This window comes from Notolepis coatsorum, assembly GCF_963971535.1.
Source record: "Notolepis coatsorum genome assembly, chromosome: 11".
Lineage (NCBI taxonomy): Eukaryota > Metazoa > Chordata > Actinopteri > Aulopiformes > Paralepididae > Notolepis > Notolepis coatsorum.
Genome location: NC_140175.1, coordinates 26,158,984 through 26,178,793, shown reverse-complemented (window position 1 = coordinate 26,178,793; position 19,810 = coordinate 26,158,984). Strand labels below are relative to the sequence as shown.

At 46.9% G+C, this 19,810-nt stretch overlaps 1 protein-coding gene across 1 annotated transcript in view; it reads left to right on the top strand.

Moving 5' to 3' along the window:
• Positions 1 to 19,810, top strand: part of niban2a (niban apoptosis regulator 2a) — an 80,012-nt gene that overhangs the window by 54,818 nt on the left and 5,384 nt on the right. The window contains exons 6-11 of the mRNA XM_084325480.1: positions 4,460 to 4,575; positions 11,297 to 11,401; positions 11,909 to 12,071; positions 17,701 to 17,888; positions 18,950 to 19,105; positions 19,654 to 19,767. Of these exons, the coding sequence (XP_084181606.1) occupies positions 4,460 to 4,575; positions 11,297 to 11,401; positions 11,909 to 12,071; positions 17,701 to 17,888; positions 18,950 to 19,105; positions 19,654 to 19,767 (842 nt within the window). The remainder of the gene's footprint in view (positions 1 to 4,459; positions 4,576 to 11,296; positions 11,402 to 11,908; positions 12,072 to 17,700; positions 17,889 to 18,949; positions 19,106 to 19,653; positions 19,768 to 19,810) is intronic.

Here is a 19,810-nt window from a genome sequence, read left to right as displayed (position 1 = left end):
ACTACCCAGTACCCCCCCAATCTGACTTCCACTACCCAGTACCCCCCAATCTGACTTCCACTACCCAGTACCCCCCAATCTGACTTCCACTACCCAGTACCCCCCAATCTGACTTCAACTGCCCCCCCCAATCTGACTTCCACTGCCCCCCCAATCTGACTTCCACTAGCCCCCCAATCTGACTTCCACTACCCAGTACCCCCCCAATCTGACTTCCACTACCCCCCCCCCCCAATCTGACTTCCACTACCCAGTACCCCCCAATCTGACTTCCACTACCCCCCCAATCTGACTTCCACTACCCAGTACCCCCCAATCTGACTTCCACTACCCCCCCCCAATCTGACTTCCACTACCCAGTACCCCCCCCAATCTGACTTCCACTACCCAGTACCCCCCAATCTGACTTCCACTACCCAGTACCCCCCAATCTGACTTCCACTACCCAGTACCCCCCATCTGACTTCCACTACCCCCCCAATCTGACTTCCACTGCCCCCCCAATCTGACTTCCACTGCCCCCCCAATCTGACTTCCACTACCCCCCCCAATCTGACTTCAACTGCCCCCCCAATCTGACTTCCACTGCCCCCCCAATCTGACTTCCACTGCCCCCCCAATCTGACTTCCACTACCCCCCCAATCTGACTTCCACTACCCAGTACCCCCCAATCTGACTTCCACTGCCCCCCCAATCTGACTTCCACTACCCCCCCAATCTGACTTCCACTGCCCCCCCAATCTGACTTCCACTACCCCCCCCAATCTGACTTCAACTGCCCCCCCAATCTGACTTCCACTGCCCCCCCAATCTGACTTCCACTACCCCCCAATCTGACTTCCACTACCCCCCCAATCTGACTTCCACTACCCAGTACCCCCCAATCTGACTTCCACTACCCCCCAATCTGACTTTCACTGCCCCCCAATCTGACTTCCACTACCCCCCAATCTGACTTCCACTGCCAACCCCCCATTTTACTTTCACTGCCCCCCCAATCTGACTTCCACTACCCCCCCATCTTACTTTTACTGCCAACCCCCCCATCTTACTTTTACTGCCAGCCCCCCCATCTTACTTTTACTGCCAACCCCCCCCATCTTACTTTTACTGCCAACCCCCCCATCTTACTTTTACTGCCAGCCCCCCCATCTTACTTTTACTGCCAGCCCCCCCCATCTTACTTCCACTACCCCCCCATTTTACGTTCACTGCCAACCCCCATTTTACTTTCACTGCCCCCCCCCCCATCTTACTTCCACTACCCCCCCCATCATACTTCCACTGCCAACCCCCCATTTTACTTCCACTACCCCCCCCCCCATCTTACTTTCACTGCCAACCCCCCCCATCTTACTTCCACTACCCCCCCCCATCATACTTCCACTGCCAACCCCCCATTTTACTTCCACTACCCCCCCCATCTTACTTCCACTGCCAACCCCCCATTTTACTTTCACTGCCCCCCATTTTACTTTCACCCCCCCCCCCCCCCAATCTGACGTCCACTGCCAACCCCCCATCTTACTTTCACTGTCAACCCCCCCATCTTACTTCCACTACCCCCCATCTTACTTCCACTGCCAACCCCCCATCTTACTTCCACTGCCAACCCCCCATTTTACTTTCACCCACCCCCCCCAATCTGACTTCCACTGCCAACCCCCCATCTTACTTTCACTATCCCCCCCCCCCCCCCCGCGCAATCAGACGTCCACTGCCCCTCCCTTTCATGTTGTTTTTAGAACCATACATGTGTATTGTATTCACCGTGAACACGTTACTAACATATTTAAGGGGTGTTTTCTTTCCATAGCCTGACATCTGACAGCACGCCTGCTGGTGTGTTTTTGTGAGCTCCATAAATACCTTTTAACACCCAGTGTCCCGCGTGTGGCGACCTTGAAAGAGACAGACAGACGGTCCTCACATCAGGAGACAACGGCTCATGACCTCGACGAACTAGTTTATTTTCATCATCACAAAGTCACATGATGACGGGCGACTTCCTGAAAACACTTGTTAGCAGCCGGGCCACTTCATTGTCCCCGTCGCAGGGAGGGGCGCTGACCGTAGTAGTAGTGACCACACGCAATCTCTGCTGCGACTGCCACTTCCTGTTTTGGGGGGGGGGGGGGGGGGGGGGGGGGGGGGCAGCTGTGTGATGAGGGCTGTGGTTCCTGTGTGGCCCCTGTGTGGTCCTGCAGTCCAGGAACTGTAGCTACGACAACGTGGAGTAACTTCTCTATTTATACGGTCAGAGAGGTTCTGCTGACACGGAGCAACACAGCCTCATCATGAGTCTGCAGCGTGTCATTACTAGAGTGACCAGCAGTGACCTCATTTTATTTAGCAGGATACATTCATACATCACTAACTACGTCACTTGATGATACCAAGCAAGGAGACAATGACGGACGTCATCAGCAGCGGTCTACCCCCTCACTCTCTACCTCCATCACTCTCTACCTCCACCCTCACTCTCTACCCCCATCACTCTCTACCTCCATCACTCTCACTCCATCACTCTCCACCTCCATCCTCTCTACCCCCATCACTCTCTCCCTCATCACTCTCTACCTCCATCACTCTCTACCCCCATCACTCTCTACCTCCATCACTCTCTCCCTCCATCACTCTCTACCTCCATCACTCTGTACCTCCATCACTCTCTACCTCCATCACTCCTCCCTCCATCACTCTCTACCTCCATCACTCTCTCCCTCCATCACTCTCTCCCTCCATCACTCTCTCCCTCCATCACTCTCTCCCTCCATCACTCTCTACCTCCATCACTCTCTACCTCCATCACTCTCTACCATCACTCTAGTATCTACCTCCATCACTCTCTACCTCCATCACTCTCTACCTCCATCACTCTCTACCTCCATCACTCTCTACCTCCATCACTCTACCTCCATCACTCTCTACCTCCATCACTCTCTACCTCCATCACTCTCTCCCTCCATCACTCTCTACCTCCATCACTCTCTCCCTCCATCACTCTCTCCCTCCATCACTCTCTACCTCCACCACTCTCTACCTCCATCACTCTCTACCTCCATCACTCTATACCTCCATCACTCTCTACCTCCATCACTCTCTACCTCCATCACTCTCTCCCTCCATCACTCTCTACCTCCATCACTCTCTACCTCCATCACTCTCTCCCTCCATCACTCTTTACCTCCATCACTCTCTACCTCCATCACTCTCTCCCTCCATCACTCTCTCCCTCCATCACTCTCTACCTCCACCACTCTCTACCTCCATCACTCTCTACCTCCATCACTCTCTCCCTCCATCACTCTCTCCCTCCATCACTCTCTACCTCCACCACTCTCTACCTCCATCACTCTCTCCCTCCATCACTCTCTACCTCCATCACTCTCTACCTCCATCACTCTCTCCCTCCATCACTCTCTACCTCCATCACTCTCTACCTCCATCACTCTCTACCTCCATCACTCTCTACCTCCATCACTCTCTACCTCCATCACTCTCTACCTCCATCACTCTCTACCTCCATCACTCTACCTCCATCACTCTCTACCTCCATCACTCTCTACCTCCATCACTCTCTCCCTCCATCACTCTCTACCTCCATCACTCTCTCCCTCCATCACTCTCTACCTCCATCACTCTCTACCTCCATCAATCTCTACCTCCATCACTCTTTACCGCCATCACTCTCTCCCTCCATCACTCTCTACCTCCATCACTCTCTACCTCCATCACTCTACCTCCATCACTCTTTACCTCCATCACTCTCTACCTCCATCACTCTCTACCTCCATCACTCTCTCCCTCCATCACTCTCTCCCTCCATCACTCTCTCCCTCCATCACTCTCTCCCTCCATCACTCTCTCCCTCCATCACTCTCTACCTCCATCACTCTCTCCCTCCATCACTCTCTACCTCCATCACTCTCTACCTCCATCACTCTCTACCTCCATCACTCTCTACCTTCATCACTCTCTACCTCCATCACTCTCTACCTCCATCACTCTCTATTTCCATCACTCTCTACCTCCATCACTCTCTACCTCCATCACTCTCTACCTCCATCACTCTCTACCTCCATCACTCTCTACCCCCATCACTCTCTACCTCCATCACTCTCTCCCTCCATCACTCTCTACCTCCATCACTCTCTACCTTCATCACTCTCTACCTCCATCACTCTCTCCCTCCATCACTCTCTACCTCCATCACTCTCTACCTCCATCACTCTCTACCTCCATCACTCTCTACCTTCATCACTCTCTACCTCCATCACTCTCTACCTCCATAAGCGTCAAATTTGGTTCCATTTAGCCAAAAGGACGGTCTGCATGACCTGCATAGAATTATATATATATATACATACACACTACAAATATATTACGTGGTCCATAACCACAATAAATATAGTGCGCTAACTAAGTGTCTGCTCTGTTCTCTCCTGCCCCCTACAGGTCTGTCTGAGGAATGCAGGGTGCAGACCCCGGCCTTCACGGATGCGGTGCGGCTCCACAGACAGGCTCAGGGCCACTACGGGACCTGGGACATGATGTGTGGAGCGCCCCCACAGGTCAGCCTCAGACAGGACTCCTGTCACTCAAACCACACTGACCAGAGGCCTGACTGACTGACTGACTTGATGATGATTTGATTTGATTTTTATTTGTCTCGAACATAGAAACATAAAACAAGTTTAAAAAACAAAAAGGTAAATAGTCAAAGACTATTTCCATACAATAAGTGTTCGAGAAGGAACAGGGGGAAGTAAAACAACTTATCAAGCCCTGCCCCATCCTTACAATATTTGACATTATAATTTAATAAAAATTTAAATAATATAACAAATAATAAAAAAAATAAAATAAAAGTACAGTTTTTATATACCCAAATGAGAAAAAAGAATAGGCAGTCACATTACTGCTCAAGCTCCTCTCTCTTATATGTGTCCATAAGTGCTTGTTTATAGCTACCTTTAAATTTATTGATATTTTTGCTTAATTTTATATTCGCATCCAGACCATTCCAGAGTGATACCCCACAAACTGCAATGCACGTACTTTTAAGAGTTGTACGTACCGTAGGTTGCTTTAAAGCTAATGTCCCTCTAAAATTATAAACACTCTCTCTAGCCGTGAACATTTTTTGATGATACTGATGGAGGGAAAGTAACTTGGCATTGGGATGATTTACCATGTTAATAATATCCACACTCCCCAAAGCATATTATACTCACAGCTGCCCAGAGGGGAGGTGATTTTTCAACTGGATCTTCTCCACACATGACACAAACCAAACAGAGCGACAAGAATGACTACTCACTCAGTGTATACCTACGTACTGCTTTCACTGTCTACAACTGCCCTACACTTTAATCATAGTAATCATAATAATAATCATAACTACCTACTTCATACTATAGTCTACCCATATAACTCTGTATGATAGCATGCACAATAGTGCTGTATATACATTTATATATTCATATTTACCGCATATATATCCATATCTGTCTGAATATACATGCATATAATCCTTCTATATATACCTACTTGTACACCTGCATATAACCCATAATAACGTATGATAGCATGTACAATAATGCTATATATACCGTATACATATATTTATACTTACCGTATATATATATATATATATCCACATCTGTGTACATACCTGCATATAATCCTTTTTACATATCTGTATATATCTACTATATCTATATCTGTACATATCCCTTACCTACTTTTACTAGTTACATCTGATTAGCACTATTACTCAGTCAGTAGTACTCATCTATATTTTATACCCAGTTTAATCACCTGTACATTGTATTACTATTACTATTGCACTTTACTGTTACATTTGAACTCTGGTTGGATGCCAAACTTCTTTTCATTGTACTGTACTCGTGCTGTATGATGTCAATAGATTTGAATCTAATCTAAACATCAACAAGCCACCCAACCCGACATATAGTCCACCCAACCATTTCCACCTCTAATATCCTGGGCAGCTTCTGTGACCACTGACCTTATTCAAATCACACGGTGGCCATTGTGCTAATTATGTTAAGGTGGGAACAGGATGGAAAAGATCCCAACCTGAGCATGACGTGAGAGCAAAATGACCCACCTTAAATTACTCACGTTGTGTCTTAGCTGAGTGGGCCAAGTTGAGCTCTATTAGCCCAAGCACATTGAAACCCTTTGAGTTGTGTTTTTAATATTATACATGGAGCCAGGATGACTAAGTGCATAGTATACACACGGTTACATTGAAGCCAAGAACATGTCATCTTTATAGGATGAGGAATATAAGGAATGATTTGAGTGTTTCTTGTGTTTCTCTTGGTGACAGTTCCGGCTCTTGACTTTGGAACAGTGGTGTTTTTGGGGCGGTGAGGCTGGGTGTATTTTAGGGGCGATAAGTGGACGTGTTTCTCTTAGAACATGCAGAGTGAAAAAGAGATCACTGCTTAAGGGCTGATAGAGTATGTTCAGCAAGTGACCTTGGTATAATTAAATGTATTTAGGTGCGCGTGTGTGTGTGTGCATGTTCATGCCTGCGTGTGTGTGTGTGTATATTTCTGCTTGTCTGTGCATGTGTGAATGTTTATGTCTGTGTTTTTATGTCCTGTTGAAGCTGCTGGCTTCTGTAATCAGGCTTCCGATTACAGAAGCCTGATAATCATGTTGAATTGCATTCTCTTTTACTTAATTATTTGCAGAATCATTTGAAAGTAGGCGGGACTAGTAGCGAGTGGCGATTCGTACTTCATATACATATACATAGATGTTATATACAGTATAACATCTACTGTACATTATAATATTAACCCTTTAACTACCACACTACACAAGGTTAACCCTTTACTATCACACTACCGACGGTGTGGCAGTGAAAGGGTTAACCTTCTGTGTATTGTCGCAATGAAAGGGTTAAACCATTTGGTAGTGCGGCAGTGAAAGGGTTAACAGAGGTTCCACATGCTTCTGGGGACATCGCATGGGTAAAGGAACACAAACACACTGTCTGCTACAATGCTACTAGCATAGAGGACACACACACACACGCACGCACAAACAAGCATGCAGTTCTGTCCACCTACAGTACATAGCAATTACCATTCGTTCCACCCCTAGGATCTGATCTTACCCACAGACAGGCTTAGAAAGAGCTCTGGGCCAACATCACATCGCATCACATCACATCACATCACATCACATTACATCACATTACATTACATTACATTACATCACATTACATCACATCACATCACATCACATTACATTACATTACATTACATTACATTACATTACATTACATCACATCACATTACCGGTACATAACATTACATCACATCACATCACATCACATTACATTACCGGTACATTACATTACATTACATTACCGGTACATTACATTACATTACATCACATCACATCACATTACATTACATCACATCACATCACATGGGCAAGATGACAAACACTAGTTTTCAAAAAGCCCTCAATCAGGGATGTAATGGAGGGTAAACCCACCAAATGCTGAACTCAGTTTATCTACCTTTTTATTTGTGAAATAGAGGTTTAAGATGATATGAAACGTTATGATTGAAATTCATTGTATGCTATAGATTATAGTGAGTAGTATAAGATTGAGGCAAATCACACGGAATTGGGTATTTTTGAGGGAATAAAGCTAATTTAAATTTTTTTATCCACTTTTTTCTCCCATTTTCTATTTTTCTCCCATCCCAATTTCGTATCATCCAATTCAACCCTCCCCTGTCTTGAACGCTGTTTCTTGCCTCCCACAAGCCGGCTGCAATGTGGACTAAGTCATACATAGCACGAGTCCCCTCCGATACTCGAGGTAACAGCAGTCGCATCTTTTCACCTGCACAGCGCAATCTTTCAGCGTCAGGGGTCTGCGCTTTGGAGGGGCGCCGCCCCCATCGCTTCCTGATTCTACTGCGCAGGCGCACCAACCGACCTGTAGGAGTCGCTGTCCACAACGCCCGATCCCCACCCATCAGTTTCCCACCCCCTAATACTGCCAATGTGTATTAGTGCGGACGACCAGCTAAACTGAAAGCAATGTGGAGCGCTGGACTCGAACAGGCGAATCCAGCGTCTCCAGCATTCGTGGTGAGCGCCTTGCCCACTGCACCACGTAGCCGTCGGAATAAAGCTAAATATAATAGCTATTCTGAATCAAATATATAGCCATTTTGTATATTGGTGGTTATTGCTTATTGGCATTACTCTGACATGTACATCCCCAGTAAAAAGGTTCATAGTTTAACCTTTTACTGTGACACTGCATCACTGCACTCGGCTCTCATCAACAGCATCTAATGGCAGGCGTGGGTGGAACCAGTTTGTTTAATAATATCACACTAACATTACTACAAGTTACTTCTTTGGAAGTCAAAGTTGTACATCCACAGCTTTTTTTTGGCGTGTCCTTTTTTTTCTTTTGTTTTCAACAATAGTTATAGTTATGACAAAATAATAGTCTTTGGAAGCTGTGTTTTGTTTATCAAGCCCTTCTGCCAATCTGTGTGTATGAATACAGTCTGTTTTTCTCCCGGTTAATTACCTAACAACATGTTTGGCAGAATGTTTAGTTTGAGGCGCCGTGTAAATAAAGGAGTACTGAGCATAAAGAAAAGAGTGTGTGAGTGTGTGTGTGTGCGTGTGTGTGTGTGTGTGCGTGTGTGTGTGTGTGTGTGTGTGTGTGTGTGTGTGTGTGTGTGTGTGTGTGTGTGTGTGTGTGTGTGTGTGTGTGTGTCGGTGCGTAGCCAGGGCAGTGGCACTAACCACTCTTCCTGTCTCCCAGGCTCCTGCCACATGTGGCCTCAATTGCCCCAGTGTGTCCACACACACACACACACACACACACACACACACACATGGACACACACATGCACGCGCATACACCCACACAGGAAAGAGAGGCTGTACAATCCGTGTACAGGGGCAGTCTTGTTTTTGTTTTCCTTTGGGCGGAGGGGTCGGGGTTGTTTTTGGCCCACACCTGTACACCCTGCCAACTCCCCACCCTAAACATGTGGTCACATCACAGCAGGAGGCTACATGTTCATAGCAGTAGTGTGGAAAGATGGAGCCGAGTCGACGGTGCGGTGCGGTGACAGACAGCGCACTGATCCCGGCCAACGTGGAACAAGCCAGGAGACCCGCTGAATGGGCTTTCATTCAGACGTCGGAGGGATAATGAATGGGGTGGTGGCGCTGGACGTAGAGTAGCCTGGTTTGTTTACTTCCATGAGAATGAACTCAACCTTGCGAGTCCTCCACTGTCCTCCTAGCGCTGAATGTCTTTCTCATTCACACAGGGAGGGATGGTCAGAAATACCAGCAAGAGCCTCGTACGACAGCAGATAGACTAAGGGGGAAGTTAAACAAAGGCAAAGGGGTTTTATTTGTGACTTTTCCACTTCCCTTTTATATGTAGGTCCTAACAGTGCCGCTACTTTAAGAAATCGTAGACACTTTCTTTTTGGGAAAACGAGGGGCTTGTATTTTCAACCATAAATAATGTTTGTTTAGTGATTAGCCACTTAGCTTAACTTTTTTCCACCCCTTGCTCTCGGGAGAGGGTAAACAACCGTTCTGCTCATGGTCATATAGTGGGCGATTATTTACCACAGCACCCTAGAGCACCGGTGTTTCAACTTTCACGTGAACAATAACTGTCATTTCTAAATGGTCGTTTAGGTGTGTGTGAATGTATGGCATGGCGGCGAGGAAGGGTCAAGAGAGAGGCGTGTCTGCCATGTTTAAACAGTTGCAGCTGAGTGCCAGTGTTTTCATATGTGTGCCATGAATGAGGCGCATTTTTGTGTGTGTGTGTGTGTGTGTGTGTGTGTGTGTGTGTGTGTGTGTGTGTGTGTGTGTGTGTGTGTGTGTGCACGCATGTGTGTTAGTCCTCCATCACCTCATTAGGCATGACCACTAATGAGCTGAGAGGGAAACGGGGAACTGGCTTTCTTACAAACCCTTTGATTCATGTGTTCGCTTTGCTTGTGTTCCAAAGAGTTATATTATTGTGTACTAGTGTGTTCCAAAGAGTTATATTATTGTGTACTAGTGTGTTCCAAAGAGTTATATTAGTTTGTACTAATGTGTTCCAAAGAGTTCTATTAGTGTGTACTAGTGTGTTCCAAATAGTTCTATTAGTGTGTACTAGTGTGTTCCAAATAGTTCTATTATTGTGTACTAGTGTGTTCCAAAGAGTTCTATTAGTGTGTACTAGTGTGTTCCAAAGAGTTATATTAGTGTGTACTAGTGTGTTCCAAAGAGTTATATTAGTGTGTACTAGTGTGTTCCAAAGAGTTATATTAGTGTGTACTAGTGTGTTCCAAAGAGTTCTATTATTGTGTACTAGTGTGTTCCAAAGAGTTCTATTAGTGTGTACTAGTGTGTTCCAAAGAGTTCTATTAGTGTGTACTAGTGTGTTCCAAAGAGTTCTATTAGTGTGTACTAGTGTGTTCCAAAGAGTTATATTAGTGTGTACTAGTGTGTTCCAAAGAGTTCTATTAGTGTATACTAGTGTGTTCCAAAGAGTTCTATTTGTGTGTACTAATGTGTTCCAAATAGTTCTATTAGTGTGTACTAGTGTGTTCCAAAGAGTTCTATTAGTGTATACTAGTGTGTTCCAAAGAGTTCTATTTGTGTGTACTAATGTGTTCCAAATAGTTCTATTAGTGTGTACTAGTGTGTTCCAAAGAGTTATATTAGTGTGTACTAGTGTGTTCCAAAGAGTTCTATTAGTGTGTACTAGTGTGTTCCAAAGAGTTCTATTGGTGTGTGTACTAGTGTGTTCCAAATAGTTCTATTAGTGTGTACTAGTGTGTTCCAAAGGGTTATTAGTGTGTGTACTAATGTATTCCAAAGTTATCTTAGTGTGTAGATATATCTATCTATCCATCCATCCATCCATCCATCCATCTATCTATCTATCTATCTATCTATCTATCTATCTATCTATCTATCTATCCATCTTCCTTCCTTCCTATAGGACTTGTGTTCAAACACACACACACACACACACACACACACACACACACACACACACACACACTCAAAGTAAGGGTTTATCTGACACCACAAGTTAACTGCTATTTGTTGACGTTTTGTCTCTTCCTTTAACCATTATGTGATGTTCTCTGTTGTGTAAACACACACACACACACAGTTTTACCACCGTTTAATGCCAACCTGTATCCTCCTGTATGCATGTGTTTGTAATGTATATACACATAGATCCTGGCTAATCTGGTGATGGAGAGTCTCCACCCGGAGGTGAGGAAGCTGATTGGTCCTCGTCTGAAGGGGAAGCTGCAGCAGCGACAGAGGGACTGGATGCTGGTGAGTTCCTGCTAGCCACGCCGTGCCTAAACCCCGCCCTCTTCTCTCCACCCTCCTACAGTTGTGATTGGAGGATCAAGAAAAGAGGGCGGAACCTGAGATGGGTCGATACTGTTCACAATTAAATCCATTATATACTGTGTGTATATGTATTTGTATACATCTAGGTCTGCATGGTATGAATTATGTAATAATCTCTTACTCTCTATTTATGTTATCTATCAGAAACCCATATGGCTTACATTACATGTATGAACCAAGCTCTGGTCACAATGAATGGTAGCGTTCATGGCCGGTTAGCCTAGGCATTGTCCAACTAACACCTCTCCCGAAGGCTAACCGACACTGTCCACTTCCATTCATTGTGCTAAGCTAGGCTAACGTGCAGCCAGATAGCTTTCTACTGAACGCACAGAGAGGAAACTGGTCTCCATCTTCTTGTCTCTCTCTGGAGAAGACGGTAAGCTAATTTCCCAAAATGTTGGCGTGTTCCTTGCTCCCCTCCAGATCTCGGACGTGGTGTACAAGCAGGTGTTGACCCAGACGCAGGCCCAGTACGAGGCCCTGGTGGCGGCCTGCGAGGCCCAGCGGCCGCCCCTGGACGCCGCTCTGCGTACCGACATGGATCAGATCATCACCTCCAAGGAGCACGTCAGCAGCAAGATACGAGGTGAGGACAGACACACGCGTGTATCCAATCCAATCCACTGTCCGCTTCCATTCATTGTGCTAAGCTAGGCTAACATGCAGCCAGATAGCTTTCTACTGAACGCACAGAGAGGAAACTGGTATCTATGAAATGTGTCGTGTGAAAAGGCTTACACTAATGCTCATGTACACACACACACAATTTCTATCCCGACACACCCTCGGCAGATTCTAGTCGGTCTTGATATTATATAATTAGGGCTGTCAAAATGAATGCTTTAACTTTGGAGATTAATTAAAATGATTTAAAGCATTAAAATAAATGAATCTAAATGAATCTATGGAGTGTAAAATCTTCAATCTTAGCGCTGCGGATATAAGAAAGGTCTAGCTGAGTCAAGAAAGCTATTAAAATAGTCTTTGAATCTAAATATACTTTCTTTGTGTTGATTTGACATTAATTCCATGATTTTACTCAAGTAAATATCTGTTACAAGCTTCTGTCTTAAATAGAAAAATGCTATTTTGAATCTAGATTAATTACAGAAAATTGTGAGATTAATTAGTTAATTTTTTTTTATCTATTGACAGCACTATATATAATATAATATTTTTCACGAGGGCTGATCAGTCTCCACCGTACTGCATTTCCATTCGCCTACTTATTGCTTAACAAATTATCTCGTGTGAAATCATTTTCCTCAAATGCCGCGGCTTACTGTACTGTGAAATCTGACCTTCCCTGCCCTGGTGCGGGAGGCCACAGTGCAGCAGTGTGACTACCGTTGTCTCTCAGTGAGATACAGCTTTGATTAGTCTTCTGGTTCAGGGCCTTTCTGGCACAGGGAGGGAGGCAATCAGAGCAGTGGTGGAGCAACACGGCGGTGTCGCGTTTCTCCTGCTGCGTCTGAACGAAGCTGTGACCGAGAATCTCCCTCCGTCTCACGTTTCAAGCAGCTCCCCTGACCTCTTGTTTCTTTTTAGTCTTCCTCGTTCTTCTCGTCACCACTTTCTCTGTCTTTTGTTTGCCCAAGCCTCTCTCTCTCTCTCTTCCTTCTACCTTCCCTCTATTGCTGTCTCTCTCTCTCTCTTTCTCTCTCAATTACCTGTTCTCTTCAGCCCCAAAGCATCTCGTCATATCTGAGCAACCAGCCTCTATACTCTCTCTCTCTCTCTCTCTCTCTCTCTCTCTCTCTCTCTCTCTCTCTCTCTCTCTCTCTCTCTCTCTCTCTCTCTCTCTCTCTCTCTCTCTCTCTCTCTCTCTCTCTCTCTCTCTCTCTCTCTCTCTCTCTCTCTCTCTCTCGATTACCTGTTCCCTTCAGCCCCAAAGCGTCATATTATATTATATCTGAGCAGCCTTCCTGAAAAAAAAAGAAAGAAAAATCACTTGGCAGAGACACTTTTCTTTCCTCATGTTTTGTTTGCCATGGAGGCAAAGTGGAAGAACTGCATTCCACTGCCAGCGTCGTACAGCCCGGTTCTACTGTTGGCGTCGTACAGGCTGGTTCCACTGTCGGTGTCGTACAGGCCGGTTTTACATTTACATTTACATTTAGTCATTTAGCTGACGCTTTTATCCAAAGCGACTTACAAGTTCTGTACGACAAGCCATCAGGAAGGGCACAACTCTATCAGCTGAGCAACAATGTTCATCAAAGTGTTGAGTGCTACAGTGTAGGTTAGTTTATTAGGACAAGTGCATGACAGTACGGTTAGTTAGGGTTAGATTTTTTTTTTTTTTTTTTTTTTTTAATTCAGATAATGGTTGAAGAAGTGCGTCTTTAGTCGACGGCGAAAGATTGGACGTGATTCGGCTGTCCTAACTGGGGTGGGTAGTTCATTCCACCATTGTGGGGCAAGGACTGAGAATAGGCGACTTCTCTTTGATGACCCTCCCGGAGCTTGGATAGGAGTAGGTCTGAGGCGGCCAGAAGATGCAGAGCGTAGGGGTCTTGAGGGTGTGTAGTTAGAGACCATTGACCGGAGGTAGGCGGGAGCGGTTCCCTTTGCCGCACGGTATGCTAGGTCGAGGGCCTTGAAGCGGATTCGTGCAGCAATGGGGAGCCAGTGCAGGTCCCTAAGAAGTGGGGTGACATGGGCCGACTTCGGTAGGTTTGAGATCAGGCGGGCCGCTGCGTTCTGAATGAGTTGAAGAGGCTTAGTGGCAGTGGCCGGGAGGCCAGCGAGCAGTGCATTGCAGTAGTCGAGGCGGGAGATGACTGTTGATTGGACGAGGAGTTGGGTGGCTTCTTTTGTCAGGAAGGGGCGTATCCTTCTGACGTTGCTCAGGAGGAATCGGCAGGTTCTGGTCGTCGCTGCGATGTGAGCAGAGAAGTTCAACTGGTCGTCGAGGACAACACCAAGGTTCTTGGCGGTCGGGGACGCAGTCACAGCTGCATTCTCGACTGTGATTGAAAGGTCGGTTAGGGGGGAGGATTTGGCCGGCAGGTGGAGCAATTCTGTTTTGCTTAGGTTCAGTTTGAGGTGGTTGGACGTCATCCAGGCTGAGATGTCGGACAGACAGGCCGAGATCCGCACAGAGACGTGGATATCTGAGGGAAGGAAGGAGAGGAAGAGTTGAGTATCGTCGGCATAACAATGGTAGGAGAAGCCATGAGACGTGATAATGTTACCCAGTGATTTAGTGTAGAGGGAGAAGAGAAGGGGTCCTAAAACCGAGCCCTGGGGGACACCCGTCCGCAGGGGGCGGGTGGCCGACAGGGTCCCTCTCCATGACACTTGGTAGGAGCGGTCATTGAGGTATGATGACAGCCATGTCAGCGCAGAGCCAGCCACTCCCATTCCTGCGAGGGCCGCAAGGAGGATCTGGTGGTTGACTGTGTCGAAGGCTGCAGATAGATCTAGGAGAATCAGGACAGAGGAGAGGCCTTTCGCTTTTGCTAAGTGAAGTGCCTCTGTGACCGCAATGAGGGCTGTCTCTGTGGAGTGACCAGTCCTGAAGCCTGACTGATTAGGGTCTAGGAGGTCATTCTGTAAGAGATAAGTAGTAAGTTGGTTGGATACAGCACGTTCAAGTGTTTTAGAAAGGAAGGAGAGAAGAGAGACAGGACGGTAGTTGCCTATGACAGTAGGGTTCAGGGTTGGTTTTTTTATGAGCGGCGTGACTCTGGCTTGTTTTAGGGAGGTGGGGACCACCCCCGAGTTGAGTGAGGAGTTGATGGTTGCAGTTAGGAATGGGAGGATGTCTGGTGCTATGGTCTGGAGGAGTGGGGAGGGTAGCTGGTCCAGCTGGCAAGTAGTCGGACGGTTTGACGTTACCAGTGTCAGGGTCTCTGCTTCTGTAATGGGAGAGAAAGATGACAGAGTGAAGGATGAGGTTCTCGATTCAGCATTTGGAATGGGTGGGGGTTGGGAGAAGGAGCTGCGGATGTTCTCCACTTTTTCCTCAAAGAAGATCGCAAAGTCTTCGGCAGAGAAAGATGAGGGAGGGGGGGGTGGGGGGGGAGTGAGGAGGGAGGACATGGTAGCATGCAGTTTGCGAAGATTCTTGGCAGAGGCCTCGATCCTATGGTGGAAGAAAGAAGCTTTGGCATTAGTGATGGTTTTGGAGAATGTTAACAAGAGGTTGTGATATGTGTCGATGTCAGCAGTGAGGCGTGACTTTCTATACTTCCTTTCAGCTGCTCTCAGGACCTGTCTTTGTTCTCTCACTGGATCTGTCAGCCATGGACTGGGTGGGGAACGGCGGGCAGGTTTCTCAACGAGGGGACAGAGCTTGTCGAAGGAGGTTGCCAGGGCTGAAAGGAGGGTGGAGGTTGCCATCTCTGTGGAGAGAGCAGAGAAGGTGTCACTCAAAGGTAGAGCGGATAGTATGTCAGAGGAGAGGGTGGAGGGGGATAGGGAGGGCAGGTTGCGTCTGAGTGAGACTGTTTGAGTTGGGGTGAAGACCTTTCGGTTAAGCATGAGAGTTAGTGAGAAGGATATGAAGGAATGGTCAGATACATGTAGGGGAGTTACCGTGGTGTTAATGATGCTGGAGTTACGGGAAAATATGAGATCCAAGGAGTTGCCTGCTTTGTGGGTGGGAGGCATGGCAGTGGGAGTCAGGTCAAACGATTGTAGGAGGGAGACTACTATGACTGACTGAGATGAGTCAGGCAGGTTGAAGTCGCCCAGTAGAAGGAGAGGGGTACCATCTTCCGGTAAGGAGCTAAGAAGCATGTCCAGCTCATCTGTGAAGTGATCGAGCGGACCTGGAGGGCGGTAGAGTGTAACAATGGTGAGATTGAAAGGATTAGAGACAGATACTGCATGATATTCGAGAGAGGAGAGTGACAGTTCTGGGAGTGGTGTTACGTTTGTAGCCCATGAAGGAGATGTCATGAGGGCAGTGCCTCCACCCCGTCTGGAAGGTCGAGGTGTGTGAGTGAAGTTATAGTTTGTAGATAATGCTGCAGGTGTTGATGAGTTATTGGGGGTTATCCAGGTCTCAGTTAGAGCCAGGAGCTGCAGATTTAGACTATGGGCGTAGGCAGTAATGAAGTCAGCTTTCTTGACTGCTGATTGACAATTCCATAAGCCTCCCCGTACTGTGACAGGTGTATTAGTGGCTGTAGGAGGGTAGGAGAGATTAGCCGGGTTACTAGCAAACTGTCGTGGATGGGTAGAGTCAGTTCTGGAGGAGCAGATTGTGGATATAGGTATGAGACACATTGTATTGTCGAGAGTGGCAGGGAGGAAGTAGAGAAATAGCAGTGTGGGAGGGAAATATAGGATTATGGTGTACTTAGCACTGGGTGGATCGGTGGATCCCTCGGCGGTGAACTCCAGGATAACTCCTCCTCTTTGTCCCTCTTCGTCCCGGTTCTAGGCCGGTTCCACTGCCGGCGTCGTACAGGCCGGTTCCACTGTCGGCGTCGTACAGGCCGGTTCCACTGCCAGCGTCGTACAGGCCGGTTCTACTGCCAGCGTCGTACATTCTCATTGGCGAGGTGTAACGTGTGGGAGGCTCACACTGCCCCCGCCATTTCCTGTCTCTGCTGTGCAGGCGTCCCCCAACCGACCTGTAGGAGTCGCTGTCCACAACGTCCAGATTACCACCCATCGACTTCCACCCGCTAACTCTGCCAATTGAGTTAGTATGACGGCCGGCCCAAGCCGGAGGCAACGCCGACAGCCGGATTCGAACCCGGTGTCTCTTGCGTTGATGACGAGCGCAACTGTCCGCTGCGCCACCCAGCCGCCCTCTTTTAGTCGATAACTTGATACATTTGTTTTTGGTGAAGGTTTCCCCGTATTTTTTTTAATGTTCCCCCGTCCGTCTGAAAACATAGAGCGAAGCTGTATTCCTCCTGCTTGTGTGACCGAGGTTTGGTCCGAGTTATTTTGCTTTCCGTGGCAGCCACGATATAGCTTTCATTTCACGGACTCAAACATCAGTCATTATTTACCGCATACATACCAAACGCGTCCACGTGGGCGTAAACCGGTGCAATTACACCGCGCTGGTATGCTGGCACTCTTCTCAGTGGTCACTCTCTGACTGATTCCGTCCATGTCGCGGTGAGGAGCAGGTCTGTGGCGCGCGGCTGTGTTTACTGACTCTGCCGCTGAGTGAAAAACCATGCATTCCCTCCGTCCATCCTCCATGCCCCCCCCCCCCCCCCCCCCCCCCCCCCCCCCCTGTGCAGCACTGGTGTTGCCCAAAGCGGAGAAGCTCCTGCGGACCAGCGTCCAGCCCTACGTGAGCTCCATCCTGGAGGCCCTGATGGAGCCCACCAGCCGGGGCTTCTCCGAGGTCAGGGACGTGCTCTTCCGGGAGCTGGTGGAGGTCAGCAAGAACTCTCTCAACGGAGGAGGCAAAGACAAAGTAGGAGAGGTGAGTTGGGACCGTGTGGAGATCTAACTGGGGGGCTTTGTGAGGGGCTCCATGTGCTGATATCTTTAGACCCCTGGAGGACACCCTGATATCAAAGCGACAAGCTATCATTTATTTGACCATAACGATGAGTATATACTATGCTATTTTAAGAGTAGATTTGATTCAAATGTATTGTCATTATATGGCACAAGTACAGTACAACGAAAAGAAGTTTGGAATCCAACCAGAGTGCACATTTAACAGTAAAGTGCAATAGTAATATACAATGTACAGGTGATTACAAACTAAAAAAGACATTTCTAAAGGAAAATATAAATACAACTCTACATACATAGTACTACTGGGTGTAGTGCTAATCAGATGTATGTAGAGTTGTATTTATATTTTCCTTTAGAAATGTCTTTTTTAGTTTGTTTCAAGTCTGTTTTAATTCCGCGTTTACTAAATGTAAACTAAGACAGATTTACAGACACAAGCTGTCTCTGTCCTAATAACAAAGGCTTAAGGTCCTTATATTAGACTGAAGACATATATTAAATCCAGTAAAATGCCTTGTAAAGCCAGTATTGGAGCAACAGTGTTGTCAACAGGGCACACTTTCAACACTCCTAGTATAGGGTTCAGTGAGCCATACCACCAAACTCCTTATGACAGCGCTAGGTAGTCACTGTACGTTTAATTCTGTATTACATTCCTTGGGAGGGTTGTGTATGAGTCTTAGATACTCACTGGTGTGTTTAATTCTGTATTACATTCTTTGGGAGGGTTGTATGAGTCTTAGATACTCACTGGTGTGTTTACTTCTGTACTATTAAATTATTCTTTGGCAGGTTTGAATAAGGCTTAGATACTCACTGGTATGTTTACTTCTGTATTCAATTCTTTGGGAGGGTTGAATACGTCTTAGCATTACAACCTTCACTGTCCACAGTGCCCTTTGTCTCCCTCTTTGGAGATCAAGTGCCCTCTCTCTTTCTCCGCGCATAATACTCCTGTCACATTGACATCCCTAATCTCCCCCTCTTCTGCTCCTTGTTCTCTCTCTCTCCGTTTGGCAGCACATGGAGAAGATGTCCATGCTAGCGTTCCATCCCGTGAAGATGCAGAGCTGCTATGAGAAGGTGGAGCAGTTGAATCTGGAAGGGCTGCAGCAGAGGTTCGACGTCTCCAGCCCCTCCGTGTTCGTCCACAGGTCTCAGATTCTTATGGGAGAGGTGAGGCCTGTTCCTGTGTAGGCTATACAAATAGGCTACGACGCAGTAGGATTATTAAAACGGTGCATTGTGAGGCCACAGCCCCTTTTGTATGTACAAATATGCAGTTTAAAGCCAAGTAGAGTATGAATGCCGGCAAACACCAATACCTACCAGGCACAAAATCGCTTGCTCATAGACTGTACCCACCAATCACTTCTCACCCCTCCCGGTTCACATTTTGTAAAGTATCTACCGCCACCTGGAGGCCAGAGAGAGTATATCGCTCTTGCTCAGAACATCAGTGTTTCCCCAGTTAAGTTTCAAAGGCCTTCGAAACAGCATTTAGACACATGTGACACTGAAATTCTACATTGAAACCAATACCAGTGACATCATTTTAGGTGGTGTGGCAGTGCCTCTTCACTGATTGGCCAGCCCCTCGTCAATGGTAGAGAGAAAGCTGTTGAAAAATTACAATCATAGACACTTTGTGTTTATATATACTGTATATATCCACCAATCGAAGATTCACGGTACCTTGTTTCTCTTCCTATCTCCTGAAACAGCAAATGGACAACGCCGTCTACACGTTTGAGCAGCTGCTCCACCAGTCTCTGGAGAGCCAGCGCGGAGACGACCTGTGTAAGACCATCCAGCACTGCCAGGACCGAGTTCTCAAGGTACAATTAGAAACTAGGGATGTCCGATATTATCGGCCGATAT